The 19,265-nt window shown below is 55.4% G+C and overlaps 1 protein-coding gene across 1 annotated transcript; it reads right to left on the bottom strand.

Moving 5' to 3' along the window:
* Positions 1-292: 292 nt before the first annotated feature.
* On the bottom strand, positions 293-14,413 carry LOC137466949 (charged multivesicular body protein 2a-like). The gene is made up of 6 exons (XM_068178548.1): positions 14,341-14,413; positions 12,741-12,915; positions 9,644-9,823; positions 7,145-7,275; positions 6,503-6,564; positions 293-1,632 (listed from the first exon to the last, which is right to left on the bottom strand). The coding sequence occupies exons 2-6, from the start codon at positions 12,906-12,908 to the stop codon at positions 1,505-1,507; spliced, it is 669 nt and encodes a 222-aa protein (XP_068034649.1). The 5' UTR covers positions 12,909-12,915; positions 14,341-14,413; the 3' UTR covers positions 293-1,504.
* Positions 14,414-19,265: the final 4,852 nt, after the last annotated feature.

The raw sequence follows: 19,265 nt of genomic DNA on the forward strand, positions 1-19,265 counted from the left end.
GGAAATCCCCAAAAAAAGGAAATCTTAAATAAAGAGTGAAAATCCCAAAAATAGAATGGAAATCCCAAAAAAAAAAGTGAAAATCACCCAAAAAAGGGGGAAATCCTAAATAAAGAGTGGAAACCCCAAAAAAAGAGTGGAAATCCCCCCCCAAAAAAGGGGAAATCCCCAAAAAAAGGGGGGAAATCCCAAAAAATGGGGGGAATCCTAAATAAAGCAGGAAAATCCCAAATAAAAGGGGAAAATCCCCCTGGGGTGGCCAAAAATCCCAAAAAATCTGAAATAAGGAGGAAAATCCCAAATAAAGAGTGAAAATCCCAAGTAAAAGGGGAGAAATCCCAAATAAAAGGGGGGAAAACCCCAAAAAAACTCAAAACGGGGAAATCCCACTTGGGGGGTCACAATCCCAAAACCACTCCAAAAAATCGGAATAAAGGGGGAAAATCCCCTCTCTGGGATGGTGAAAAATCCCAAAAAATCCCCAAAAAATCAGAAAAAACCCCCCCAAAAAATCCCAAAAATAAAAAAAAAAATCAGAAAAAAATCCAGAAAAATCCCAAAACCTGCAGAAATCCCAAATAAAGGGGCTCAGATTTTGGAGGGTCCCAAGAGTGAGGCAGGACCAGAAAATCTCCCCCAAAAATTGGAATAAAGAGGCAAAATCCCCCCTCTGTGATGGTGAAAAATCCCAAAAAAATCAGAAATAAATCCCAAAAAAATCCCAAAAATTGGGGGAGATCCCAAATAAAGGGGGTCAGACTTCGGGGGTTCCCAGGAGTGGGGCAGAGACCGGAACATCCCCCCAAAAATCGGAATAAAGGGGCAAAACCCCCACTCTGTGATGGTGAAAAATCCCAAAAAAATCAGAAATAAATGCCAAAAAAATCCCAAAAATTGGGGGAGATCCCAAATAAAGGGGGTCAGACTTTGGGGGTTTCCAGGAGCTGGGCAGAGACCGGAACATCCACCCAAAAATCGGAATAAAGGGGCAAAATCCCCGCTCTGTGATGGTGAAAAATCCCAAAAAAATCAGAAATAAATGCCAAAAACATCCCAAAAATTGGGGGAGATCCCAAATAAAGGGGGTCAGACTTTGGGGGTTTCCAGGAGCTGGGCAGAGACCGGAACATCCACCCAAAAATCGGAATAAAGGGGCAAAACCCCCCCTCTGTGATAGTGAAAAATCCCATAAAAATCAGAAATAAATCCCAAAAAAATCCCAAAAATTGGGGGAGATCCCAAATAAAGGGGGTCAGACTTCGGGGGTTCCCAGGAGTGGGGCAGAGACCGGAACATCCACCCAAAAATCGGAATAAAGGGGCAAAATCCCCGCTCTGTGATGGTGAAAAATGCCAAAAAAAATCGGAAAAAATCAGAAAAAAACAGGAAAAAATCAGAAAAAAATTAAAAAAAAAACAGAAAAAACCAGAAAAAAATCCCAAAAAATGCGAAAACCCCAAAGAAAGCCCAAAGAATCCCAAAGGGCGCGTGGGGACCGCGGGGCTCAGTCCCGGCGCAGGTTCTTCAGCCGCTCCTCCAGGTCGGCGTCGGCGTCGGCCAAAGCGGCCGCGGCGGCCTCGGCGCCACCGCGCCCCTCGCCCGCCGCCAGAGACCCGCCCGGGGCCGGCAGAGCTGGGGATGGACACGGACACGGGGACGCTCAGGGGACACTGAGGGGACAACCCAACCCCAAACCATCCCACAGAGGTTATCCCAAAACCCCAAACCATCCCACACGGGTTATCCCAAAACCCCAAACCATCCCACATGGGTTATCCCAAAACCCAAACCATCCCACACAGACACGGGTTATCCCAAAAACCCAAACCATCCCACACGGGTTATCCCAAAACCCCAAACCATCCCACATGGGTTATCCCAAAAACCCAAACCATCCCACACAGACACGGGGACGCTCAGGGGACACTGAGGGGACAACCCAACCCCAAACCATCCCACACGGGTTATCCCAAAACCCCAAACCATCCCACACAGACACGGGTTATCCCAAAACCCAAACCATCCCACACAGACACGGGGACGCTCAGGGGACACTGAGGGGACAACCCAACCCCAAACCATCCCACAGAGGTTATCCCAAAACCCCAAACCATCCCACACGGGTTATCCCAAAACCCCAAACCATCCCACACAGACATGGGTTATCCCAAAACCCAAACCATCCCGCATAGAAACGGGTTATCCCAAAACCCAAATCATCCCACACGGGTTATCCCAAAACCCAAACCATCCCACACAGACACGGGTTATCCCAAAAACCCAAACCATCCCACATGGGTTATCCCAAAACCCAAACCATCCCACATGGGTTATCCCAAAACCCCAAACCATCCCACACAGACACAGGTTATCCCAAAACCCCAAACCATCCCACAGAGGTTATCCTAAAACCCAAACCATCCCACACAGACACGGGTTATCCCAAAACCCCAAACCATCCCACACAGACACGGGTTATCCCAAAACCCCAAACCATCCCACACAGACACGGGTTATCCCAAAACCCCAAACCATCCCACACAGGTTATCCCAAAACCCAAACCATCCCACACAGACACGGGTTATCCCAAAACCCAAACCATCCCACACGGGTTATCCCAAAAACCCAAACCATCCCACACGGGTTATCCCAAAACCCAAACCATCCCACACGGGTTATCCCAAAACCCAAACCATCCCACACGGGTTATCCCAAAACCCAAACCATCCCACACGGGTTATCCCAAAACCCCAAACCATCCCACATAGACACGGGTTATCCCAAAAACCCAAACCATCCCACACAGACACGGGTTATCCCAAAAACCCAAACCATCCCACATAGGTTATCCCAAAACCCCAAACCATCCCACACAGATACGGGTTATCCCAAAACCCAAACCATCCCACACAGACACGGGTTATCCCAAAACCCCAAACCATCCCACACGGGTTATCCCAAAACCCCAAACCATCCCACATGGGTTACCCTAAAACCCAAACCATCCCACACAGACACGGGTTATCCCAAAACTCCAAACCATCCCACACAGACACGGGTTATCCCAAAAACCCAAACCATCCCACACGGGTTATCCCAAAACCCCAAACCATCCCACACGGACCCGGGGACGCTCAGGGGACACTGAGGGGACAACCCAACCCCAAACCATCCCACAGAGGTTATCCCAAAACCCCAAACCATCCCACACAGACACGGGTTATCCCAAAACCCAAACCATCCCACACGGGTTATCCCAAAAACCCAAACCATCCCACACAGACACGGGTTATCCCAAAAACCCAAACCATCCCACATGGGTTATCCCAAAAACCCCAAACCATCCCACACAGACACGGGTTATCCCAAAAACCCAAACCATCCCACACGGGTTATCCAAAAACCCCAAACCATCCCACACGGACCCGGGGACGCTCAGGGGACACTGAGGGGACAACCCAACCCCAAACCATCCCACAGAGGTTATCCCAAAACCCCAAACCATCCCACACAGACACGGGTTATCCCAAAAACCCAAACCATCCCACATGGGTTATCCCAAAAACCCCAAACCATCCCACACAGACACGGGTTATCCCAAAAACCCAAACCATCCCACACGGGTTATCCCAAAACCCCAAACCATCCCACACGGGTTATCCCAAAAACCCAAACCATCCCACACGGGTTATCCCAAAACCCAAACCATCCCACACAGACACGGGTTATCCCAAAACCCCAAACCATCCCACACAGACACGGGGACGCTCAGGGGACACTGAGGGGACAACCCAACCCCAAACCATCCCACAGAGGTTATCCCAAAACCCCAAACCATCCCACACGGGTTATCCCAAAACCCCAAACCATCCCACACGGGTTATCCCAAAACCCCAAACCATCCCACACGGGTTATCCCAAAACCCCAAACCATCCCACGCGGGTTATCCCAAAACCCAAACCATCCCACACGGGTTATCCCAAAACCCAAACCATCCCACACAGACACGGGTTATCCCAAAACCCCAACCATGCCACACAGACACGGGTTATCCCAAAACCCCAAACCATCCCACACGGGTTATCCCAAAAACCCAAACCATCCCACACAGACACGGGTTATCCCAAAACCCAAACCATCCCACACGGGTTATCCCAAAACCCCAAACCATCCCACACGGGTTATCCCAAAACCCAAACCATCCCACACAGACACGGGTTATCCCAAAACCCCAAATCATCCCACACGGGTTATCCCAAAACCCCAAATCATCCCACAGAGGTTATCCCAAAAACCCAAACCATCCCACACGGGTTATCCCAAAACCCCAAACCATCCCACACAGACACGGGTTATCCCAAAACCCAAACCATCCCACACGGGTTATCCCAAAACCCCAAACCATCCCACACGGGTTATCCCAAAACCCAAACCATCCCACACAGACACGGGTTATCCCAAAACCCCAAATCATCCCACACGGGTTATCCCAAAACCCCAAATCATCCCACAGAGGTTATCCCAAAAACCCAAACCATCCCACACGGGTTATCCCAAAACCCAAACCATCCCACACAGATTAATCAAAATCCCACAAAGAGCACCCCAAAATCCCTGAGTACCCCAAAATCCCACCCAGATTATCCCAAAATCCCACAAAGAGTACCCCAAAAATCCCACTACCCCAAAATCCCACCCAGATTATCCCAAAATCCCATTAACCCCAAAATCCCATCCAGGTTATCCCAAAATCCCACAAAGAGTACCCCAAAAATCCCACTATGCCAAAATCCCACCCAGATTATCCCAAAATCCCATTGACCCCAAAATCCCACACAGGTTATCCCAAAATCCCAATAACCCCAAATCCCACGCAGATTATCCCAAAATCTCCAGAAATGCCCTTGAGATTATCCCAAAATCCACCCGCCAATGCCCCAAAATCAACGCTTCCCAAATCCCAAAAATGTCCCAAAAATGGCCCCAAATCCTGTCCAGGATCCCAAATGTCCCCAGATATCCCAAACGTCCCCACATTCCCCCAGATTCCATCCAGGATTTCCCAGATTCCACCCAGGATGTCCCAAATGTCCCCAGATTCCCCCAAACCCCTCCCGAGATCCCCCAAACGCCCACCCCGAGCCCTTAAATCCCCACAAAATGTCCTTGAAATCCCAAAAAATTCCCTCAAAATCCCCCCAAAATCCCCCAAATCCTCCCAAAATACCCGCAAATATCACTAAATCCCACAAATTCCCCAAAATTCCTCCTAAAATTCCCTCAAATTCCACCCTAAATCCCCCAGACTCCCCCCAAATCCCCTGAAATCTCCCCAAAATCCCCCAAAATTCCAAAGTCCTCCCAAATCCCCCAAAATTCCCCCAAAACCCTCCCAAACCCCTTCCAGGCTCCTCAACAATTTTCAAATATCCCAAAATCCTCCCAAAATCCCTCCAAAGCCCTCCCAGACTCCCCAAAATCCCCCCAAAACCCCCAATGTACCCCAAATTCCTGCCAGACTCCCCAGATTCCCCCAAATCCCCCCCCAAATCCCTCAAAATCCTCCAAAATCCTCCAAAATCCTCCCAAATTCCCCAAATCCCCCCAAATTGCCCTGGAACTTCCACACAAAATCCCCCCAAAATCCCCCAAAAACCATCCAAACTCCCCAAAATCCTCCCAAACTCCCCAAAAATGCCCCCAAATCCCCCAAAAGTCCTCCCAAAAATCTCCCCAAAATCCCCAAATATGCCTCAAAATCCCCCAAATCTCTCAAAATTCCCCCAAAATCCCCCAAATCCCCGCAACATCCTCCCAAAATCCTCCAAAATTCTCCCCAAATCCCCCAAAATCCCCAAATATGCCCCAAAATCCCCCCAAACATCCTCCCCAAATCCTCCAATATTATCCCAAAATCCCCCAAATTCCCCCAAAATCCCCCAAAAATCCTCCCAAAACCCCCCCACTCCCCCCAAAATCCCTCAAAATCCCCCCAAAACCCTCCCAAAATCCCCCAAAAATCCTCCCAAAATCCCCCAAACCTCCCCAAAACTGTCTAAAATCCCCCACTATCCTCCGAAAATCCGCCCAAATCCTCCCTAAACCCCCCAAAATTGCCCAAAATCCCTGAAAATCGTCCCAAAATCCCTCCAATTCCTCCCAAAATCCCCCAAAACCCCCCCAAAAATCCTCCCTAAACCCCCCCAAAACTGCCCAAAATCCCCGAAAATCCTCCCAAAATCCCTCCAATTCCTCCCAAAATCCCCCAAAACCCCCCAAAATCCTCCCAAATCCTCCTTAAATCCCCCCAAAATCCCCCAAAACTGCCCCAAATCCCCGAAAATCCTCCCAAAATCCCTCCAATTCCTCCCAAAATCCCTCAAAACCCCCCAAAATCCTCCCAAATCCTCCCTAAATCCCCCCAAAATCCCCCAAAACTGCCCCAAATCCCCGAAAATCCTCCCAAAATGCCGCAATCCCAGTCCCCCAGCCCCGCTCACTGGCCAGCTCCTCCGTCAGGTTCAGCCCCAGCTCGTCCAGGACCTGCGACACCACGGCGTCACTGCGGGGACAGGGACACTGAGACTGGGACGGACTGGGACAGACTGGGATGGACTGGGAGGGACTGGGATGGACTGGGACAAACTGGGACACCACGGCGTCACTGCGGGGACAGGGACACTGAGACTGGGACGGACTGGGACGGACTGGGATGGACTGGGAGGGACTGGGATGGACTGGGATGGACTGGGATGGACTGGGACGGACTGGGATGGACTGGGACGGACTGGGATGGACTGGGACACCACGGCGTCACTGCGGGGACAGGGACACTGAGACTGGGACGGACTGGGACAGACTGGGATGGACTGGGACAGACTGGGATGGACTGGGACAAACTGGGACGGACTGGGACACACTGGACCTGCTCCGTCCCTGTGTCCCCTCTGTGCCCCATGCCCCGTGTCCCCACGTGTCCCCAGGAGTGTCCCCTGGGTGTTCCTAAGTGTCCCCTGATGTCCCTAAGTGTCCCCCAGGTGCCCCCAGCTGTCCCCAGGTGCCCCCAGCTGTCGCCCCAGCTGTCCCCAGGTGTCCCTTGGTGTCCCCAAGGTGTCCTCCCAGGTGTCCCCAGGTGTCCCCACCTCTCATCCTCGTCGTCCTCGTCCCCGAGGGCGTCGTCGATGGCGTCGCTCATCAGCTCCTCCTTCATGTCCATGAGCTCCGACTGCTTCTGGAACTCCAGCAGGATGCGCTGGATCTGCGGCAGCTTCAGCTGGGGACAGTGGGGACATCAGGGGACAGTGGGGACATCGGGGACACTGGGGACACTGGGGACACTGAGGGGACAATGGGGACACTGAGGGGACACTGGGGACACTGGGAACACTGGGGGACATTGGGGACAATGGGGACACTGGGGACACTGGGCACACTGGGGACATTGGGGACACTGGGAACACTGGGGGACACTGGGGACACTGAGGGGACAATGGGGACACTGGCAACACTGGGGGACATTGGGGACACTGGGGACATTGAGGACACTGGGGACATTGAGGACACTGGGGGACACTGGGGACACTGAGGGGACATTGGGGACAGTGGGGACAGTGGGGACATTGGGGACACTGAGGACATTGGGGACATTGGGGACACTGGGGATACTGGGGACATTGGTGACATTGGGGACATTGGGGACACTGAGGACATTGGGGACATTGGGGACACTGGGGATACTGGGGACATTGGTGACATTGGGGACACTGAGGGGACATTGGGGACACTGGGGATACTGGGGACATTGGGGACAGCGGGGACAATGGGGACACAGGGGACCAAGGGACACTGGGGGGACTGGGGACATCAGTGACATCAGAGACACTGGGGACAGTGGGGATACTGGGACATCGAGGACATTGAGGACACTGGGGACAATGGGGACACAAGGGACATTGGGGACACACGGCGACAGCGGGGACAACGAGGGGACAATGGGGACGATGGAGATACTGAGGGGACACGCAGGGGACAACACGGTGACCGCAGGGACACCAGCGTGGCAGTGGGGACACCCAGGTGACCCCGGCGCTCCCACCTGTGTCCGTGGTGCCACCGTGACCCAGGTGACACCTCAGGTGACACAGGGGATATCCCAGGTGACACAGGTGACACCCCAGGTGACACAGAGGATATCCCAGGGGACACAGGAGACACCCCAGGTGACACAGGGGACACCCCAGGTGACACAGGGGATAGCCCAGGTGACACAGGGGGCACCCCAGGTGACACAGGTGACACCCCAGGTGACACAGGGGATATCCCAGGTGACACAGGGGACACCCCAGGTGACACAGGGGACACCCCAGGTGACACAGGGGATAGCCCAGGTGACACAGGGGATAACCCAGGTGACACAGGGGACAACCCAGGTGACACAGGGGACACAGGTGACACCCCAGGTGACACAGGTGACACCCCAGGTGACACAGGGGATATCCCAGGTGACACAGTGACACAGGTGATATCCCAGATGATACACGGGTGACACAGGGGACACCCCAGGTGACACAGGTGACACCCCAGGTGACACAGGGGACACCCCAGGTGACACAGGGGACACCCCAGGTGACACAGGGGATATCCCAGGTGACACAGTGACACAGGTGATATCCCAGATGATACACGGGTGACACAGGGGACACCCCAGGTGACAGTGACCCTCCAGGTGACCCAGGTGACCCCACCTGTGTCCATGGTGCCACCGTGACCCAGGTGACACCCCAGATGACACAGGTGATACCCCAGGTGACACAGGGGACACACGGGTGACACAGGCGACCTCACCTGCCGGTTCATGGTGGCCATGGCCCTGGTGACTCCAGGTGACACAGGTGACACGTCAGGTGACACAGGTGACACGTCAGGTGACACACAGGTGCCACAGTGACACACGGTGACACACGGTGACACAGGTGACACACGGTGACACAGGTGACACAGGTGACTCACCTGGCGGTTCATGGTGGCCATGGCCCGTGTCACCCCCCGCATGGCGCTGGCCATGGCACTGTGGGATTTCAGGGTCTGCACGCACAGTGCCACCCCGGGTGACAGTGACACAGTGACACAGGTGACACACAGTGACACAGGTGACACAGGTGACTCACCTGGCAGTTCATGGTGGCCATGGCCCGTGTCACCCCCCGCATGGCGCTGGCCATGGCGCTGTGGGATTTCAGGGTCTGCACGCGCAGTGCCACCCCGGGTGACAGTGACACAGTGACACACAGTGACACAGGTGACTCAGGTGACACAGGTGACTCACCTGGCGGTTCATGGTGGCCATGGCCCGTGTCACCCCCCGCATGGCGCTGGCCATGGCACTGTGGGATTTCAGGGTCTGCACGCGCAGTGCCACCCCGGGTGACAGTGACACAGTGACACAGTGACACACAGTGACACACGGTGACACAGGTGACTCACCTGGCGGTTCATGGTGGCCATGGCCCGTGTCACCCCCCGCATGGCGCTGGCCATGGCGCTGTGGGATTTCAGGGTCTGCACGCGCAGTGCCACCCCGGGTGACAGTGACACAGTGACACACAGTGACACAGGTGACTCAGGTGACACAGGTGACTCACCTGGCGGTTCATGGTGGCCATGGCCCGTGTCACCCCCCGCATGGCGCTGGCCATGGCGCTGTGGGATTTCAGGGTCTGCACGCGCAGTGCCACCCCCTGCACGTTGGCTCTCATGGCGATGAACTTGCGCTCGTAGCGCCGCGTGCGCACCAGGTCCTTGGCCAGCACCCGCACGGCGTCCTGGGGACAGGGACAGCGTCAGGGACAGGGACACGGGGACAGGGACATGGGGACAGGGACACAGGAACAGGGACAGCATCCTGGGGACAGGGACAGCCTCAGGGACAGGGACACGGGGACAGGGACATGGGGACAGGGACACAGGAACAGGGACAGCATCCTGGAGACAGGGACAGCGTCAGGGACAGGGACACGGGGACAGGGACATGGGGACAGGGACACGGGAACAGGGACAGCGTCCTGGGGACAGGGACAGCGTCAGGGACAGGGACACGGGGACAGGGACATGGGGACAGGGACACAGGAACAGGGACAGCGTCCTGGGGACAGGGACAGCCTCAGGGACAGGGACACGGGGACAGGGACATGGGGACAGGGACACAGGAACAGGGACAGCATCCTGGAGACAGGGACAGCGTCAGGGACAGGGACACGGGGACAGGGACATGGGGACAGGGACACGGGAACAGGGACAGCGTCCTGGGGACAGGGACAGCGTCAGGGACAGGGACACGGGGACAGGGACATGGGGACAGGGACACAGGAACAGGGACAGCGTCCTGGGGACAGGGACAGCCTCAGGGACAGGGACACGGGGACAGGGACATGGGGACAGGGACACAGGAACAGGGACAGCATCCTGGAGACAGGGACAGCCTCAGGGACAGGGACACGGGGACAGGGACATGGGGACAGGGACACAGGAACAGGGACAGCGTCCTGGGGACAGGGACAGCCTCAGGGACAAGGTAACAGGGACAGGGATATGGGGACAGGGACACAGGGACAGGGACAGCATCCTGGAGACAGGGACAGCCTCAGGGACAGGGACACGGGGACAGGGACATGGGGACAGGGACAGTGTCCTGGGACAGGGACAGGGAGACAGGGACATGGGGACAGGGACAGCCTCAGGGACAAGGACATGGGGACAGGGACAGCATCCTGGGTACAGGGACATGGGGACATGGACAGGGACACAGGGACAGGGACACAGGGACAGGGACAGCATCCTGGGGACAGGGACAGCCTCAGGGACAAGGACATGGGGACAGGGACACAGGGACAGGGACAGCATCCTGGGGACAGGGACATGGGGACAGGGACACAGGGACAGGGACAGCATCAGGGACAGGGACATGGGGACAGGGACAGGGGAACAAGGGACACAGGACAGGGACAGTGTCAGAGACAGCATCCTAGGGACGCGGGACACGGTCAGGGACAGCGTCCTGGGGACAGGGGACATGGGGACAGGGACAGCATCCTGGGGACAGGGACATGGGGACACGGACAGGGACACAGGGACAGGGACAGCATCCTGGGGACAGGGACAGCCTCAGGGACAAGGACATGGGGACAGGGGACACAGGACAGGGACAGTGTCAGAGACAGCGTCCTGGGGACGGGGGACACGGTCAGGGACAGCGTCCTGGGGACAGGGGACATGGGGACAGGGACAGAGACAGGGGGACAGGGACAGCATCCTGGGGACAGGGGACACGGTCAGGACACGGGGACAGCATCCTGGGGACAAAGGACACAGGGGACAGTGTCAGGGACACAGGGACAGTGTCCTGGGGACAGGGGACAGTGCCAGGGATGGGGACAGGGGACACGGACAGAGACAGAGGGGACAGGGACAGTGGGGACAGGGACAGCACCAGGGACAGTGGGACAGGGACTGTGGGGACAGGGACAGCATCCTGGGGACAAAGGACACAGGGGACAGTGTCAGGGATGGGGACAGGGGACACGGACAGAGACAGAGGGGACAGGGACAGTGTCAGGGACAGGGAGGACACGGGGACTGTGGGGACAGGGACAGCATCCTGGGGACAGCAGGGACAGGGATGGGGACAGTGGAGACACCAGGGGACAGAAGGATGTCACATGGATTGACAGGGACAGCGGGGACAGAGAAGGACAAACGAACAGCAGGGACAGACACGGGACAGTGGGGACATCAGGGGACAGAGAGGGACAGCCAGGGGACAGCAGGGACAGCCAGGAGACAGGGGGGACACCAGAGTGACAAGGGGACACCGCCAGAGACGTGCAGGGACAGTGAGGGGACATCACGGGGACAGCGGGGACAAGGAGGGGACACACAAGGGACACCACAGGGACACACAGGGGACAGGCAGGGGACACCGTGGGGACAGCAGGGACATCTGGGGACAGGGAGGGTGTGGCAGGAAGCGACAGGGGACACTCCATGTCCCTCTCAGTGTCCCCTTGTCCCCTCCATGTCCCCCAGACCCCTCTGTGTCGCTTGTCCCCAATCCCCTCCCTCCTCTCCCACACGCCATGTCCCCTCTGTCCCCTCTGTGTCCCCATGTCCCCAATGTCCCCTCGCACCATCTGGCCCTGCTGTCCCCTCAGTGTCCCCAGTGTCCCCTCTGTGTCCCCAAGTCCCCACTGACCATCTGCCCCAGTGTCCCCACTGTCCCCTCCCTGTCACCATGTCCCCTCTGTCCCTGCCACGTCCCCAGTGTCCGCAGTATCCCCAATGTCCCCTCGGTGTCCCCATGTCCCTGTGTCCCCTGTCACCATCTGGCCCAGCTGTCCCCTCAGTGTCCCCGGTGTCCCCATTGACCCCGTGTCCCCTGTCACCATCTGACCCTGCTGTCCCCTCAGTGTCCCCAGTGTCCCCGTGTCCCCAGTGTACCCTCTCACCATTTGGCCCAGCTGTCCCCTCAGTGTCCCCAGTGTCTGCAATGTCCCCTCAGTGTCCCCTGTCACCATCTGGCCCTGCTGTCCCCTCAGTGTCCCCGTGCCCCCTCAGTGTCCCCGTGTCCCCTCAGTGTCCCCTCAGTGTCCCCTGTCACCATCTGGCCCTGCTGTCCCCTCAGTGTCCCCGTGCCCCCTCAGTGTCCCCGTGTCCCCTCAGTGTCCCCTCAGTGTCCCCTGTCACCATCTGTCCCTGCTTCGCCATCTTTTTGATGTCCACGATGATTTTCTTCTCCTGCGCCTCCAGCTTCAGCCGCTCGCGCTCCAGCTCGCGCACGGCGCGCGACAGCGCGCGCTGGTTCTGCCGCAGCAGCTCCTCCGGGGAGCGCCGCCGCCCGAACAGCACCTCCATGGGACACCTGGGGACATTGGGGACAGCAGTGACACACACAGTGACACAGTGACATCCGTGACATCAGTGACACACCCCAGTGACACACACAGGGACACAGGGACATCCATGACATCAGTGACACACCCCAGTGACACACAGGGACACAGGGACAGAGCGTGCTGGTTCTGCCACAGCAGCTCCTCCAGGGGGACACTGGGGACACTGGGGACAGCCATGGGACACTGATGGGACACTGGGGACAGCCATGGGACACTGATGGGACACTGGGGACAGCCATGGGACACTGATGGGACACTGGGGACACTGATGGGACACTAGGGACAGCCATGGGACACTGATGGGACACTGGGGACAGCCATGGGACACTGGGGACACTGATGGGACACTGGGGACAGCCATGGGACACTGATGGGACACTGGGGACAGCCATGGGACACTGGGGACACTGGGGACAGCAATGGCACACTGATGGGACACTGGGGACACTGATAGGACACTGGGGACAGCCATGGGACACTGATGGGACACTGGGGACAGCCATGGGACACTGATGGGACACTGGGGACAGCCATGGGACACTGATGGGACACTGGGGACAGCAATGGGACACTGGGGACACCGGTGTGACACTGTGGACAGCAATGGGACACTGGGACAGCGATGGCACACTGGGGACATTGGAGACAGCCATGGGACACTGGGGACGCTGGGGACAGCCATAGCACACTGGGGACACCGGTGTGACACTGGGGACATTGGGGACATGGGCAGGGGACATGGGGATGTGGCGACACCTGGAGATGGGGACAGGGGACACCGGGGGACACCGGGGGACAGGGGGTGGCACACGGGGACGGGGGGTGGCACACGGGGACAGGGGAGTGGCACACGGGGACAGGGGGTGGCACACGGGGACAGGGGAGTGGCACACGGGGACAGGGGAGTGGCACACGGGGACAGGGGGTGGCACACGGGGACAGGGGGGTGGCACACGGGGACAGGGGGGGTGGCACACAGTGCCACACAGGTGCCACACGGAGGGGACACACGGAGGGGACACACGGGGGTGACAGACAGGGACAGGGAGGTGACACACGGAGGGGACAGATAGTGACACGGGAGTAGCACACGGGGACAGGGGGGTGGCACACGGAGGGGACACACGGGGACACACGGAGGGGACACACGGAGGGGACACACGGAGGGGACACACGGAGGGGACACACGGGGACACACGGAGCTCGGCCGGTCCCGCAGCCCCCCCGGCCCTCGGGACCCCCCAGAGCCGCTGCCGGCGCCCCGAACTCCCCGAGAGCCCAAAGCCGTGCCCAGCCGTCCCCGGGTGTCCCCGGGTGTCCCCGGGTGTCCCCGGCTGTCCCCGGCTGTCCCCAAACGCCCCCGGGCCCCCCCGAGCGCCCCCGGCCCTCACCGGCTCCGCACGGCCACTTCCGCAAACAGTGACGTCACCGCGCTTCCGGTCACGCGACGCCGGGCTGGTTTCGGTCACGTGACGGTGCCGCCGGGAGGGGAGAACCATAGAGAAGCGGCCGCAGCGGCCGGAGCGGCCACTTCCGGTGGGGGAGCAGCGAGAGCGGCGGCCGGAGCGGCTCGGCCCGGGAGTGCGACACCTGGCGGCGCGGGGGCGACGGCGGACTGGGGATACTGGGAGCACTGGGAATGGGACTGGGGATACTGGGAGCACTGGGAATGGGACTGGGGAGACTGGGAGCACTGGGAATGGGACTGGGGATACTGGGAATGGGGAACTGGGGATACTGGGAGCACTGGGAATGGGACTGGGGATACTGGGAATGGGAACTGGAGAGACTGGGAGCACTGGGAATGGGACTGGGGATACTGGGAGCACTGGGAATGGGACTGGGGAGACTGGGAATGGGAACTGGGGATACTGGGAGCACTGGGAGCACTGGGAATGGGAACTGGGGATACTGGGAATGGGAACTGGTTATACTGGGAGCACTGGGAATGGGACTGCGGATACTGGGAGCACTGGGAATGGGCTGGGGAGACTGGGAATGGGAACTGGGGAGACTGGGAATGGGACTGGGTATACTGGGAGCACTGGGAATGGGAACTGGGGATACTGGGAATGGGAACTGGGGAGACTGGGAATGGGGAACTGGGGATACTGGGAATGGGGAACTGGGGATACTGGGAGCACTGGGAATGGGAACTGGGGAGACTGGGAATGGGAACTGGGGATACTGGGAATGGGGAACTAGGGATACTGGGAGCACTGGGAATGGGACTGGGGATACTGGGAATGGGAACTGGTTATACTGGGAGCACTGGGAATGGGACTGGGGATACTGGGAATGGGAACTGGGGATACTGGGAGCACTGGGAATGGGAACTGGGGATACTGGGAATGGGAACTGGGGATACTGGGAGCACTGGGAGCACTGGGAATGGGAACTGGGGAGACTGGGAGCACTGGGAATGGGACTGGGGATACTGGGAATGGGAACTGGTTATACTGGGAGCACTGGGAATGGGACTGGGGATACTGGGAATGGGAACTGGGGATACTGGGAGCACTGGGAATGGGAACTGGGGATACTGGGAATGGGAACTGGTTATACTGGGAGCACTGGGAATGGGACTGGGGATACTGGGAATGGGAACTGGGGATACTGGGAGCACTGGGAATGGGAACTGGGGATACTGGGAATGGGAACTGGGGATACTGGGAGCACTGGGAATGGGAACTGGGGATACTGGGAGCACTGGGAATGGGAACTGGGGATACTGGGAATGGGAACTGGGGATACTGGGAGCACTGGGAATGGGAACTGGGGATACTGGGAGCACTGGGAATGGGACTGGGGAGACTGGGAATGGGAACTGGGGATACTGGGAGCACTGGGAATGGGAACTGGGGATACTGGGAATGGGAACTGGGGATACTGGGAGCACCGGGAATGGGAACTGGGCCATACTGGGAGCACCGGGAATGGGACTGGGCCATACTGGGAGCACTGGGAATGGGAACTGGGCCATACTGGGAGCACTGGGAATGGGAACTGGGCCATACTGGGAGCACTGGGAGCGCTGGGGACTCTGAGGAAGAGTGGCACCCACACCCCCTCCCAGTATAAACCAGTATAGACCAGTATAAACCAGTATAAACCAGTATAACCAATCTTGCCCCCCCTCCCAGTCCAAACCAACCCAAACCAGTCCAGACCAGTCCAGACCAGTATAAACCAGTCCAGACCAGTCCAGACCAGTATAAACCAGTCCAGACCAGTCCAAACCAGTATAAACCAGTCCAGACCAGTCCAAACCAGTATAAACCAGTCCAGACCAGTATAAACCAGTCCAGACCAGTCCAGACCAGTATAAACCAGTCCAGACCAGTCCAAACCAGTCCAGACCAGTATAAACCAGTCCAAACCAGCCCAGACCAGTCCAAACCAGTATAAACCAGTCCAGACCAGTCCAGACCAGTCCAGACCAGTACAAACCAGTATAAACCAGTCCAGACCAGTCCAAACCAGTATAAACCAGTCCAGACCAGTATAAACCAGCACAGACCAGTCCAGACCAGTCCAAACCAGTATAAACCAGCACAGACCAGTCCAGACCAGTACAAACCAGTATAAACCAGTCCAGACCAGTCCAAACCAGTATAAACCAGCACAGACCAATCCAGACCAGTATAAACCAGTCCAAACCAGTATAAACCAGCACAGACCAGTCCAGACCAGTACAAACCAGTATAAACCAGCGCAGACCAGTCCAGACCAGTATAAACCAGTCCAGACCAGTCCAAACCAGTATAAACCAGCACAGACCAGTCCAGACCAGTATAAACCAGTCCAGACCAGTCCAAACCAGTATAAACCAGCACAGACCAGTCCAGACCAGTATAAACCAGTCCAAACCAGTATAAACCAGCACAGACCAGTCCAGACCAGTATAAACCAGTCCAAACCAGTATAAACCAGTCCAGACCAGTCCAGACCAGTATAAACCAGTCCAAACCAGTATAAACCAGTCCAGACCAGTCCAGACCAGTACAAACCAGTATAAACCAGTCCAGACCAGTCCAAACCAGTATAAACCAGTCCAGACCAGTATAAACCAGCACAGACCAGTCCAGACCAGTATAAACCAGTCCAGACCAGTATAAACCAGCACAGACCAGTCCAGACCAGTACAAACCAGTATAAACCAGCACAGACCAGTCCAGACCAGTATAAACCAGTCCAAACCAGCCTAGACCAGTCCAAACCAGTATAAACCAGTCCAAACCAGTCCAAACCAGTATAAACCAGCACAGACCAGTCCAGACCAGTACAAACCAGTATAAACCAGTCCCTTGGCTCTTTAATCCGGGCCCGAGCAGCGCTGGGGGGGGAGGGGCGGCCCCGCCCGGGGAATAAATAGGGGAGGGGATTTGGGGTTTTTTTGGAATTTTTTTGGGATTTTTTGGGGTTTTTTGGGAATTTTTTTGGGTTTTTTGGGATTTATTGGAGCTTTTGGGAATTTGGGGGGATTTTTGGGGTTTTTTTCTGGGTTTTTGGGGGTTTTTTTGGGGATTATTAGGGATTTTTGGGTGACTTTTTGTGGGGTTTTGGGGTTTTTTTGGGTTTTTTTTCTGGGGTTTTGGGGTTTTTTTTTGGGATTATTTGGGCGGGCTTTTTGTGGGGTTTTTGGGATTTTTTAGGGGACTTTTTGTGGAGTTTTGGGGTTTTTTTCTGGGGTTTTGGGGGTTTTTTTTTGGGATTATTTGGGATTTTTTGGGCGGGCTTTTTGCGGTGTTTTTGGGATTTTTTATTGGACTTTTTGTGGGGTTTTGGGGTAGTTTTGGGTTTTTTCTGGGGTTTTGGGGTTTTTTTTTGGGATTATTTGGGATTTTTTGGGCGGGCTTTTTGTGGGGTTTTTGGGATTTTTTAGGGGACTTTTTGTGGAGTTTTGGGGTTTTTTTGGGGTTTTTTTCTGGGGTTTTGGGGTTTTTTTTTTGGGGATTATTTGGGATTTTTGGGCGGGCTTTTTGTGGGGGTTTTGGGATTTTTTAGGGGACTTTTTGTGGGGTTTTGGGGGTTTTTTGGGTTTTTTTTCTGGGGTTTTGGGGTTTTTTTTTGGGATTATTTGGGATTTTTTGGGCGGGCTTTTTGCGGTGTTTTTGGGATTTTTAGGGGACTTTTTGTGGGGTTTTGGGGTTTTTTTCTGGTTTTTTTTCTCGGGGTTTTGGGGTTTTTTTTTGGGATTATTTGGGATTTTTTGGGGGGCTTTTTGTGGGGTTTTTGGGATTTTTTAGGGGACTTTTTGTGGAGTTTTGGGGTTTTTTTGGGGTTTTTTTCTGGGGTTTTGGGGTTTTTTTTTTGGGATTATTTGGGATTTTTTGGGCGGGCTTTTTGTGGGGTTTTTTAGGGATTTTTTGGTGGGGGCTTTTTGTGGTGTTTTGGAATTTTTTGGGGTTTTTTGGGGGTTTTTTTTCGGTATTTTGGGGATTTTTTGGTTTATTGGGGTTTCTATAGAATTACTTGAGATTTGTAAAGGTTTTTTGGGGTCTTTTGGGGTTTTTTGAGGGGCGATTTGTGGGGTTTTTGGGATTATTCGGGAATTTTTAAGTGTTTTTTAGGGGTTTTGGGGTGGCTTTTTTGGGATTAATTTGGGGTTTTGGGGGGCTTCTTGTAGCTTTTTGGGGATTATTTGGGATTTTTAAAGTTTTTTGAGGTTTTTTTGGGGCTTTTGGGATTTTTGGGGTTTTTTTGGGGGGGGCTTTTTGGGTTTTTTTGGGGGGCAGAGGTTTGGGGGATTTTTTAACTTTTTTCAGGTTTTTTTGGGGGTTTTCTTCTGAGTTTTTTTGGGGTTTTTTGTCTTTTTTAGGGTTTTTTTGGGGGGAGCTTTTTTAAGGGTTTCTCCTGACTTTTTCTGGGCTATTTTGTGGTTTTTGGGGTAATTTTTGGGGTTCTTTTAGGGCTTTTTAGGAGTTTTGGAGGGGTTTTTCTAGGGCTTTCTTGGGGTTCTTTTAGGGCATTTTTCGAGGCTTTTCTGGGAGGTTTTTTGGGGTTTTTTTAGGTCTTTTTCCGAGGCTTTTGGGAGAATTTTTTGGGGTTTTTTTGGGGCCTTTTTGGGGGTTTTTAAAGTCTTTTTCCGAGGCTTTTGGGGGACTTTTTTGGGGTTTTTTTGAGACTTATTGGGGTTTTTTTGGGCCTTTTTGGGGTTTTTTTAAGTCTTTTTTCGAGGCTTTTCTGGGTTTTTTTGGGGCTTTTTGGGGGTTTTTCAGGGCAATTTTCGAGGCTTTTCTGGGGTTTTTTTTAGGTCTTTTTCCGAGGCTTTTCAGGGGCTTTCTTTGGGTTTTTTTAGGAGTTTTTTGGGGTG

Source organism: Anomalospiza imberbis, unplaced genomic scaffold, assembly GCF_031753505.1.
Source record: "Anomalospiza imberbis isolate Cuckoo-Finch-1a 21T00152 unplaced genomic scaffold, ASM3175350v1 scaffold_48, whole genome shotgun sequence".
NCBI classification, from domain to species: Eukaryota; Metazoa; Chordata; class Aves; order Passeriformes; family Viduidae; genus Anomalospiza; species Anomalospiza imberbis.